Genomic DNA, 12,805 nt, shown 5'->3' on the forward strand with positions numbered 1-12,805 from the left:
ATACCTAGATTGCTGCAGTAGCGTGCTGGTGGATCTGCTTCTCCCTATTCTAGTCCATTTTCCATTCAGCCATTTAAGTGATTTTCCTAAAATGCAGGTCTGATCATATCACTCCTATGCGCAATATACTCCAGTGGCTCCCTATTGCCTCCAGTAGCAAATATATAATAATCTGTTAGGCTATCAAAGCCTTTCATGACCTAGCTCCCTCCTACTTTTTTGGTCTTTCTGAACCTTACTTCCAGACATATACTCTTTGATCCAGTGACACTAGTCTCCTGGCTGTTCCATGAACAAGATACTTTCTTTGTCTGTCCTCCATGATTAGAATCCTCCCCCTTTTCCACTCCAACCATTGACTTCCATGACTTCCTTTAAGTCCCAAGTAAAATACCACCTCCTACAGGAAGCCCCTCTTAATTCCAATGCCTTTCCTCTGTTAATTATTTCCTATATAGCTATTTGTATGTTGCTCCCTCTCCCGCCATTTGTAATAAGGACAGGAACTTGAGGGCAGGATTTCCTCCTTCCCACTTTCTGTCATGACAGGGGGCTTTCAAAAAATGGAATCTAAGAGTTTAGAAGGGACCTGAGAAGTGATCTAGTCCATCCCATAATAGAACATGAATTCCTTCTAAAATATCCCTCATAGGTAGTCATCAAACCTCTTCTTCCAACCTCCAATGATGAAACCCACCATATCCCAAGCAACCCTACTTTTAGATAGCTTTATGGTAATTTTGATCATGGGCTAAAATGTGCCTCTTTGCAATATCCATTCATTTCTTCTACTTCTGCCTCCTAGAGTCAAGCAAAACAAGTGTCCTTCATCTTCCCGATGCCTGTCCTTTTCAAAACTTCAGAACTATCAGTTCTCCCTTAAGATTTTTTGTCCTTCAAGATAAATGTCCCCAGTTCTTTCAACCATTTTTCCTGTGGCATGGCCTCCAGCCTCCCCTGCATCATGTTCTTTTCTTCTAGACTTCTATTCATGCTTGTCAATATTCATCCAAATCATAGTATCCAAAGTGGAGCGCAACGTGCTTGAAATGTGTTTTGATTGATACAGAGGACCTTTGTACTTCTGAAGTTTTCAGTGCTTCTCTTCCTACTGGCTAAGAACGCAACAATTTCTTTGGTTGGTATGTCACATCTTTTTTTGTTTCTTTATTTTTAATATATGGAATAAAACAAGTATTTTCATAACATAGTATGATAAAAAAAGATAATTGCACATGAAACTGCAAATCTACTAGGCACAACTTCGTATTTCTTTCAAATATACAATAAAATTATCATGTAAATTTCTTTTTTCCCCTTTTTTCTTTTCCTTTCCCCTGCCCTAGAGATGGCTACCATTAGACACAAATAAGTATATACATGTAAAATTATTCTCTATGTAATTATGCTTATCAGTTCATTCTCTGGATGCAGATAGATTCTTTCTTCCTGTATCCTATATAATTGATTTGAGTATTTATTAGTCAAAATGACTTATTCACTCCAAAACATTCTTTAAAACAATATTGTTCTTACTGTATACAATGTTCTCTTGGTTCTCCTCATTTTGCTCTGTGTTATTTCATGCAAGTCTTTCCATGTTTTTCTAAAATCACTGAGCTCATCATTTCTTATAGAGCAATAGTATTCCATCACAACCATATGCCATAACTTGTTTGGTCATTCCCCAAGTCATGAGCATCCCTTCTATTTCCAGTTCTTTGTCACCACAAAGAGGGCTGCTAAAAACATTTTAGAACGTACAGGTTTTTTTTTCCTTTTTTCCCCTAATCATTTTTGGAAATCGACCTAGTAGTGGCATTGCGGAGTCAAAGGATATAGATAGTTTAATAACTCTTTGAATGTAATTCCAGATTGCTCTCTAAAATGGTTGGATCAGTCCACAATTCCACCAAAAATGAATTAATGTCCCAATTGTTCCACATCCTCTTCAACTTTTGTCACTTTCCCTTTCAATTATTTTTAGCAAATTTGGTAGGTATAAAATGATATCTCAAGGTTGTTTTAATTTGCATTGCTCTAATCAATAATGATTTAGAGCATTTTTTCATGTGACTATAAATTGCTTTGATTTCTTCATTGGAAATGGAAATTGGAAATCCATTGACCATTTATCAGCTGGAGAATGAATCATATTCTTATAGATTTGACAGAGTTCTTTATATATTTTAGATATAAGAATTTTATCTGATAAATTATCTATAAAGTTCTCTTTCCACTTTCTTTCTGATCTTGGCTACATTTGTTTTGTATTTTAATTTAATCTAATGAAATTATCCACTCTCTCTAAATAGAAACCAGTAAATCATAATACACACCATATGTGTGAATGAAAAAACAGAAAAATATATTATGTTTTTACATTTTTAGTACGGTCTCAAGGTGAAAAAATATGAAAAGTTAGGTTCATGCTGATAGTAAAAAATGGGGTCTTTAATGGGTGGAGAGGGAACAACTTTGATGATGTACATAGAAAATAAATTGTTACACACTGGAAAATAATGATATCTTGATAACAGGTATATTTGTATGAAATCTTATGGAGCACAGTCAATCTGAATTAAGAGACACTTGGACTATATTCCATAGTAACCTTGATTGTATATGTATCAATGCTTCCTGTGCTACTATCACTATTACATATGGAATATTTTCTTGTGGGTTTTCAATCAGGGTGACCCTGGATCTTCTGCTGCAGGAATTAAGGTAATTATATGCCTTCTTTGTTTTTAATTATACATCTTCGGAACATGGGCTGTCCCCCAGAGAATCACAGTCTTCATTTTGAAGTTCATTTTATTTCTTCTCATTCACAAATGTAACTGTTAAGCATATTGTATTTTTCTGATGGGCAGCTACATGGTGCAGTGAATAGAGCTCAGAGCCTGGGTTTAGGAAGACCAGAGTCCAAATCTAGTTTCAGATACTTACTTACTGTGTGACTCTGAGCAAGTCCCTTAACTCTATTGCCTTAGTTTCCTCATCTGTAAAATGAACTGGAGAAGGAAATGGCAAACCATTCAAATATCTCTGCCAAAAAACCCAAAAACCCAGAAGATCTAGAGATGATAGAAAAACTGATTTAAAAATAACTACTTTATGATTATTTTAGGCATGGAAACAAATACTGGCTCATATGCTCAGTGCCCAAAGGAAGTAGAAGAATGTCAGATGGAAATCTTATAGTTGACCTGATGCTATATACTGCTTATTAACATGCCAACCCATTCTCTTGGGTTTTCAAAGATACCTGGTTTCGTGGATAAATTGTCTAATGAGATACTGAGTACTAAGATAAAATACAGATGAGTGGCTAAAGTTATGTCCGGTGTATAATACTGAGTACCTTAAACCTGGCGGGTATTTAATAAATGTATGTTGGATTGACTTGAATGTGGGCTGAATCCCGAGTATTCCAGACAAAGCAGAGCATGACTTTAGTCAAGGTGTTTTCAGAAAATAATTGGGAAGACTATTCCTATCATCTCGTCATCCAGCCCCTAATAGTAGTACCTGACACTTAGTACTAAATAATTGTTCTTTGAATTGAATTGTCCTTTTTCTTTGTCAGGGAGAACCTGGAGAATCTGGCCGTCCAGGGCAAAAGGTAGTATTTCAAAGATTTCTCTCTTTCTCTCATACTTTCTTTATTAAATTCGTTATTTCATCTTCATACATTTCATCTCTACCAATCACTGTCTACAATTAAATATTTTCTGGAAGTAAGGACTGCAAGATAGTACATTTTTAATGAATGAGAGTTTTTGTTGGTGCTTTTATGTTTTAAATACCATGATGCTGACTAAGGCCAAAGGTGGGGATAAAACAAATTCTTTTGTGGTACGGAACCATTTTCTAAACCAAAGATCTGCGTATACTCAGCTGTCTGACTAAGCTGTCTAACAAAGACCAGTTAGAGTGGAATGCTAACTACTTAATCTTGCATGTTTAACCATATTCGCTCTCTTGTCTTCATTTGTTCAGAAGAGGTGCATGTTGACAAAGTAACCTCAATAGGGAGTGACCAGCAGCTCTTACAAAAAAATTACACTTTTTTTCATCATACATGCTCTCTTATTGATGGTATTAAATATAAATTATTTGTAATACCCTGTGTAGACAATTTTATGGTATGTAAGCTGATTCTGTTAATAAACTTGAGTTTCAATTAAAGACACTAATCAAAACTATTTTAACCAGTTAATCTATGGAAACATCACATTTGTTTATCATTTATGCCTCACTTGAGTAATAAATTAAAAGCTATGCTAAGTATGTTTAGATTTATCTGCTTATTTGAGTTTAATGTGCAGGAAACAACTGGCAGTCATTTATCATGTGAGCATCTGGATTTCAATGCCCAGTGCAATCAGATTGGGAATAACAGATGTATTGTCACTAGCCAGTAAATGTGAATTCCACATTAGATTAGATCTTGTATAAAATTATGGCTTTGTCTTTGTCTGGTGGCATATGATGTTGTAGAAAGAAAGATGAATCGAAAGATGGAATTTACTTCATTAGTGAAATTGAAATGAGAGAATGCATCTTATTGTATTCATCTGGAACCTGGGGACGTAATGAAATGTTGTTCTCACACTCATGAAGACATTGAGAGGACTAGTCTTTTGTTTTAAACACTTAAGGATTCAAGTAATTTTTGAAAAGGCCTTTTCATTTGGGGCTCTAATTTTGAAGGCAATCTAATGCTCTTAAATGGAGAAAAAAAGGACTTAACCCAGTCAGTTCCACTGTAATCAGCAGAAGTTCAAGTTTTCCCTTCTGGACCTTAAGGACATTTCAAGTATTAGCCTAAGATTCCTCTGATTTTTCCATTGAAAAGAAAATGGTGAACTTTTGAATTGATTACAATGGATTTGGGTCCACAGATCACTAGAGAATGAAATACGCAAATGGATTTTGCCCATCATAGAGATACCGAGTCTCTTGAACTTTGCATATGTAGGTCATATTTAAATTATTCAATCTAAAATGTGATTCGGGAAGCAGGTGTGTCTGAAATCACTTCATTTTAAATACAAAAACACTTCTAGAGTTTCTGTTGGTTTCAATGTAAGATTTTCATTTGGAAGTGGCTTTCATTGAGCATTAACAGGATTACTTGGTATTATAGTCTAAACCTGTTCCTGGAAGGCTCATAGATAACTTCTTTAGATTTCTCTGGACTCCAAAGAAAGGTTCTAACATTGCATTTAGAAAAGAGGATTGAATTCATTTAATGTTGACCTTAGAGTTAAATAAATATATTCTTAGAAGGTAGCAGATCACCTCCCCCAGTTTTATTTTTGCAAATATTTAGGCAAGACAGAACTAGTTGATATCAGCGTTACCACTACCCACTAAAGCCATGGAAAATTGCTTATTTAAATGAGAGACTATTTAGGTTTTGAAGAGTTTATAAATCCAAGCACTAGATGAGAAGTAGAATGTCTATGGTAATAAATGTCATTTTTTCTCCCTTGATTTGGAGTTTCTGTAAGCTCAATTCCACTTCTCCACAATTATTTTTTTTCCTCCAAGGTATATTGGTTGCCCATGCTTCTGTTGTAGCTGGCAGTGGGCAAATTATAATTCCTGCCTTAGGAGCAACCTTATAAAAACATAACAGAGCATCAACTCAGTTGCAGACTAGACTTTCTGAATGTTTAATTTCACTCCAATGAGTGCTGAACTTCTGTATCTGAAATCTAGCATAAGATTGTAAAGAAGTTGTTTTTAAGCTCCATTTAAAACTTCTTTGTGTATGCTTTGCATTAGAGCATGGATCCTCTAATGCGTATGTCCATCTGCGTTGAGTATGTGAGTTCCTGTGTACTGCATTCACTTTCAGAATCCTGTTCCCTACTTTGCACAAATATTTTAAATCTAAAACAGGGAAAGGAAAATTTGTCAAGTATTGTTCATTCGGGGAAAATAGTCCCTTTTTTTGAGCAAGAGAGAAAGTTGAACAGCTGGTACCAGTGGTTTTTAGTGTTGATGAGCGGTGGCAGCAGGTACCTGGAGTGGGAGGAGAGAACCCTGCTGAGGGAAGCGGGACAGGGTTTCCTGGAATCAGGCCCTGTTTTTCTTAAAGTCATTCAAGTTTTATTCTTGTGCTGCAAAAGGGCCCCATTAGCTCTCTACACGTACCCTAGCTATTAGGGTTGCCTTTCAGCCATGACCCAAAGGAATTCCTGAGCACAGGAGAGGGTAAATATGAAAAAAAGAGAGTTCCTTTCTGCTAGGAGAAGAAATAGCTTTGATTGAGCTACCCAAATGGATAGAGAGAGCCTTGATTGTGTTAAAGAAGAGAAAGAGGAATACAGAGGGTGAAGAATAGGTCCTCAAATAGATGGAGGAGAAAGTCCACAGTGAGGGAAATTAGATCTCAATCAACCAAAAAAATGTAATGAATCAAATGAAAAACAAATAAAATTCAGGCTATGAAGACCACAGATGGTCAGTTAGCATAATCAATGACTATAAAATAAGCGTAAACTTATAGAAATTCATATATGCTGCTCTTTGTATAGGAAAAGAGTGGTTAACTGTATTAAAAAAACTCTATTCAAACATTATTATATTCCATTCCATTATATTATATTCCAAAATGTTCTGGACAACTCTATCTTCCCTAGAAGTCCAGAGTTGCATTCATATTCATATTGATTTTCCTTGCAATAATTTTCTCTCAGAAATCAGAGAGACCTTTTATTTTTGAAGAAAAAAAAACAATGTTACTATCCTGCAGTCTGTTCAGGTACGTTTTTGTGTGTTAAACTCCATCATTCTACACATACACACACACACAGCTCTACTTAGTTTTATCAGTTATATTTTCTAGACTTCTCTTTAGTATGGTTTCAAAGGAAATATATACTTTAAAAGAGAGAAAAAAATATAATCTTCAGTTCAGGAAAAGAGAATATAATGAGACCATAATCTCATATGGACAGAATTTTACTAGCTTTTAGCTTCTTTGAGAGAGGAAAAAAAGAATGAGAAGTATTTTGTGAAGTTCAGTCAATTCAGAGAAATGTTATTTGACCAGAAGCATTATCAACAATGAAGCAGAACTGTTGGGAAACATGTCTTGGACTTATTCTACACTTAAAATATAGATGCATTTGTCTTTTAAAGCTTCAGGCACTATGATTTTTCTTTTGCATGGTGAAAGGAATTTTTAATGAAATGAGGAGAAAACTAGTATGGTTTTTCCCTTTATATTTATCCTTTAGTAAATCATTTTGGAAATTATTATTTTCCAGATCATTTTTTTTTAGCAAATTATATATTTGTAGAACTTACAAGGAATAGGTATTCTAATTGAAATGCCCTGGAATTTCTCAACAGATTTGCACATGAAATGAGTTGCTCCAGCTGTGCCTGGTCCTCCCTTCCTCCCTCTCCTCTCACTCTGTGAGAGGGCATGGGCCTAGCTACACTGGGTTGCCATGGTGAAATAGTAATTTGTGTAAATCAGATAACCTCCGTATAATTGTTCTAGCCCCAACATGTATGCTTTTTTCCCTCCATTTTCACTCTGATGATTTAGTTAGTGGAATGCAAGGGATTTTCTGAGTAATGTGGTCTCAGTACATCTTGTCACCACACTCAGTGCTTAAAATAATACAGACAATTCTATGAAAATGAGAAGGTTTAGTGTGACTCCAACACACTCACCCAGAGTACACCACTTAATCTCAAACCTGCCTTCATTGAACAGCTGCACAATACCCACCAAGTAGCTAAGTAGGGTTTCCTAGACTTGAACAATTGTCACAAATATATAATGGTGTTATGTATAATTTTAACTACTCACTTATCTCCTCATCATCCAAGAATGTAGAAGAAGCCTTACTCTACTTAAATGCTAGCAAGACTTTTGATATGCTTTGTTTTGATGTTAGCATCTGTTCATACAGCCAACTCTTGATGGCATGTTGGTAAGAAGCTATTGGGCTGACATGGATATTTGAAATCCATGTTGAGCCCTTAAGTTTTACTTTAACCAGTAGCTTCAATTTGTCTTCCTCCATTGCCTGGGAATAGCAAAAAGTATTGACTTGAGTTAGCTCTTTCCCTGTCCACCTTTAGGGGAGAGTGCTAATGATAAGTGAAATTAACCAGAGTTGTGTGAGCAGACCTCTTTGGTAGGAAAGAACCCAAGGAATCTGCAGACTGATTAACTAACCCCTGAATCATCAAGAGTTGACTGAACCACACAATCTAACCATCCTTCTTGGACTTAGACAGTATTTCTGTGTATATGTATGCAGAAAGGGTTTCTACAGAGCTTCCATCCACATTTGCCATTTCTCTCTCCATCAATTTGTGCCTCAGTGAATACTGTTCTATAATGTTATGTAATTTTCCTATGTAGGGTGAACCAGGGCTGCCTGGGCTGCCTGGACTTCCGGGGATAAAGGTAAATACTCAATCTGCAGTGTTGGTGTAATAGGGCTTAAAAATGGAGAAAGTCCCAAAGTGGAGGACAGAAAGAAAAATAAAACTCAGGGAAAACACAAGCCAACAACAACTACAATAATGAGATGGTGCTGTCTTTCTGATTCCTTCTGAAGTGGTTTTAATTGAATAATCTTTTAACAGTAGAAAATCAAACATAGGTCCTGCTGAAGTTTGTACCATCTGGACTTCATATACAGCTGTATCACTGAAGGAAAATCAAATGCCACTCTTATTTGAAGACAGAATTTCTTTAAAGTTCAAACTCCAATGTCTGACTTTGATTTCAGATTTTTGATTCTATTGCAAAGATCTTGTCAGATTTGGACTAGAATAAGGGTTTAACAACCCTGTAAAGCTGGCATTTAGGCAGATGTAGTCACTAAGTGTTTCCTCCCTACAATGTTCACTTACTGTCCCTATTCTCCACCAAGAACCTTAGTATTTAAACACTTTACCACAACACACACATACTGAGAAATAATCTCTACATTGACTTCCAATTTATTTAGTCTCTGGGAGAAAATTATTAAAGTTTAATTTGAAATTACTTTACTAAGAGGACAGAATTACTAGTAGGTATTTCACTTGGGAGCTAACAAGACACCTGATTTCCCTATCTTGGGTACAGTTTGTTTGCTCTTTCAGAAGTATATTTTATTTTATTTTTAGTTCCTTTTTTTATATGTCCTATGGCTAATGATATAATCCTTGGGAAAAACAATCTACTTTCTGTAAATTTTAAGCTGTTTTTGAACTTAAGGAATCATTTAACAATTTGTTTTTACAGGCAAATTGTTCAAAATAGAACATGCATGAAATCATTAGAGACGCACCAAATGTGTATGAATGTCCCCAAGGTACAAAGAATCAGTATTCCTTCTGAAACTTGTAGGTTTCTCTAAAAGTGGCTATCGTTACTACCTTTTGTGTCCAGCATGCCAAGAGGGATTTGTTCCTGGTGCTTGGCTGCTCATGTCCCTAAGGGGGAAAGGGGCAAAGCTCTTGATGATAGTGATGGGAATAGACTTATTACTTGTGATTTTCAAATCTCACAGGAGTTCATATCAATTTTCATTGAATATTCTATAAAACATGTTTCTGAATCTGGATGAAAGTTCTCAGACAAGATCTGCTACACGAAATTAAATAATTGCATAGTAAATGCCTCAAAGTATTGAGTAACCTGGAGAATATATGATAACCACATGAATTGCAAAGAAGATTACTTTGTTATGCTATATAAGATATATAAACAGTAGAATTAATTTAATTTAATTAGATTTAAATTAATTTAATTGGAATTAAATCAGTGTGATTCTCAGCTTTGTCTTCCTGAATGGTATTCAGAATTCTAATATGTTTCTGGTCTTTTTTTTTATTTGTGCCTGTTATTATACCAATGTCACAGGAGTTTAGTTATTTTCCTCTTTGATTCCTTAGTGGAAGGAAAAAAATACTCTTATGACCATAACTTCCTGAACTGCCTGAATGTCAAGCAATTACAATCACTCCACATGCCTTGACATTTAACAAAGAAAAATGCATAAAAGTCACTTACATTTAGGCAGTTTAGAATTACTTTGTGTGAATTTTCAGTCTTGCCATGGATACAGGAAAATTTTGCTCATATATGTATATGTGTATATGTATATGTACATATACACACATATACATACACATACATATATGCTTTTAATTTATGAAGTCAGAAATTTGAAAGAAAAGAAAATTTGAAATTATGAAAATGACGTTTAGGGATGGCTAAAAGAAAAGCTGGTAGTTTTATGGGAAAAGGAGACATATTGTGGAAGAATTAGAACTCCATTACTTTAGCAGCTCCTCAGAATAACAACAGGACTCCTGTGAGACTGACAAATAGCCACCCTGCCAGGGAGCTCAGGCAGTGTCAAAGCACAGCTCACTGAAAAGTGAATTGTATTCTCTTTTCCTCTATTTCCCTGTCATTTTTTTTCCACACAGAATTTAAGGAAAATATGTTTATCCTATTCTTTTCCATATAATGATGCTACTTACTAATCCCTGTTATTTTATTGTAATGATTAAATGTTAGATTCTTATCATTTTATTTTAATAATTTCATATCTAGATTCAGATTAATCCAGTGGTATTTGAGCATTAGTAGCCCAATGGCCTGTAGAGTTACCCACAGTTTTTATACTTTCTCAATTTGGGGAGAGGAAAAGTCAATAGTTTGCCACCTCTAAGAAAAGAAAAATGATTTTGTGCCTTGACCCCATAGGGATTTTTCTGGTCTGCTTTGTGGAGGTAGTCCAACTAAAATGAGCACTTTGTTTTGCTAGTGATAACCCAGGGCTATAGGTGTAGACAGATCCTGTCACTTGACAGAAATTCCTATTTAGCATTATCTAGAGAGGCTTCCACACCAAATACTTGGTGATACTTTGGGCCATCTCCAGTTGTCCTGATGAATATCTGGCCCCTGGACCCAGATGACTCTGGAGGAGAAAGTGAGGCTGGTGACCCTGCACAGCCCTACCTCACTTAAATCAAAGTCAACTGCAAGTCATGTCATCATCTCCCTGATGTCATGGTCCTCTTTGAGAATGAAGGACAAACACAACTTGGAGATAACTATTGGTATATCTATATCATCTGTTGGCCAAAGTTTTCCTATAATTTTGCCTTTTCTCTCTAGTTCAGGGTATAGTAGGTTTGGGGGTCCCTTAAGAGAGTTAGAGATAGAAGTTAAATACTAACTTTAAGAAGTTAGTAGATTCGAACATTTGTAAATATCAATTGGTAGCCCATAATTTATATGGCGGCTAGATGATTTTTAGTGAATAGAGTGTTGAACCTGGAATCAGGAAGACTTGAGTTCAGGAAGACCTGAGTCTGAGACCAGTCTCAGACACTTCCTAGCTATGTGACCTTGGGCAAATCATTTAACCTTTGCCCAGGAGGCAGCAAGTGGCTCAGTGGATAGAGCACTATCGATGTGGCTTCACTTAGGATGCTACCAAGGTTTTGCCCAAATGTTGTAGGGAGTGCTTATGAAATACTACAACAAAGCAAAAAATACAGATGAAGACCTCTGGCATGTTGAGTAAATCTTCTCTGGAGGATTTAAGAAAGGGATAGACAAAACTTGTACACATTAAGAAAGATGTGTGGATGGGTTGAAATCTCTCACAGCAGATTTATTGGAGGATCTGCCAAGTAATGAATCAGATAGCCAGGATTTCAAGTTCTGCATGAGCATGGATCTCTATAAGATGAAACCACTATGTCAAAAAATGTAGAATGCGTGGTAGCCAAAAGATTTGCTTCACCATCCGAGTTTTTGTTTATGCTTTGGAAACACTTCCTGTTGCTACTCAACCTTCCTTCCCTCCTCCCCTCTTCATCATCCGCTACTACAGAGAGAGCACAAATACCTTCCATGTTTCCAGGACATTGAGGAAATCAGCCACAGAAGCTTTGTTTCACCACCTGTTGCTGCTGTGGAATGATTGGAAAGTTAATGAGTATCTGATGCCATTCCAGCCTGGCATTCAGGAAATGAGTAAAGCACCTAACACAGAAGGCTGACTCATTCATGTATCATCCTATGGAATCACGAAGAGCAAAAAATGCAGAAACCTTAGGCATGCAGAGCACTCATTAGCACTGAAAATGTTACAAATACAGTATACTCTTCATCTTTCCGCTCATGCATTGAAAAGCCCTCTTTGCTATGTGGAAGTCATTTGGAATTCCTTTTTCATGCATTCATGGTCCATTGAATGTCAGGATATTCCAAGGTGAAACTAGGTAATGAGATGCTCAATGCAGTCACTGAATTTCCAGGAATTTGTTTAGCCTTCATATTCTTTCAAAATAATGATTTAACTCAATTGCTGACTGGACAAAGCTGGTCATTTCCAGCTTTCCAGTAAGCAAAGAGCTTTTATCTTTCCACGTTGCAGAAAGAGCTCAGAGCTCAGAGTCAAGACAGAAGCAAGAAATGTTTATTAAGTGCCTTCTATGTGGCAGGCACTATTCTAGGAACATGAAGATAAAAATGAAACAAATTTAGACCTGGCTTCAACACTTCTCAGTTGTGGGATGTTGGTCAAGTCCTTTGACCTCTTTTTGCTTCAGTTTTCTCATCTGTATGTTGGGAAAAATAATACATTCAATAATACCTTCTTCAATGGATTATTGTGAAAAAAGTGTTTTTGCAAACCTTAAAGTGCTATACATCTGAGATGAAATAAGTATTGCTTTCTTTTATCTCAACACTCACTTTGCAAAAGGCAAACATAGACCTCCCTTTTTCCATATATATTCCTCT

At 35.9% G+C, this 12,805-nt stretch overlaps 1 protein-coding gene across 1 annotated transcript in view; it reads left to right on the forward strand.

The window, feature by feature from the left end:
- COL25A1 (collagen type XXV alpha 1 chain) overlaps positions 1-12,805 on the forward strand; it is a 568,912-nt gene that overhangs the window by 468,585 nt on the left and 87,522 nt on the right. The window contains exons 16-18 of the mRNA XM_072623878.1: positions 2,695-2,727; positions 3,593-3,628; positions 8,405-8,449. Of these exons, the coding sequence (XP_072479979.1) occupies positions 2,695-2,727; positions 3,593-3,628; positions 8,405-8,449 (114 nt within the window). The remainder of the gene's footprint in view (positions 1-2,694; positions 2,728-3,592; positions 3,629-8,404; positions 8,450-12,805) is intronic.

This window comes from Notamacropus eugenii, chromosome 7, assembly GCF_028372415.1.
Source record: "Notamacropus eugenii isolate mMacEug1 chromosome 7, mMacEug1.pri_v2, whole genome shotgun sequence".
Classification (NCBI taxonomy): Eukaryota; Metazoa; Chordata; class Mammalia; order Diprotodontia; family Macropodidae; genus Notamacropus; species Notamacropus eugenii.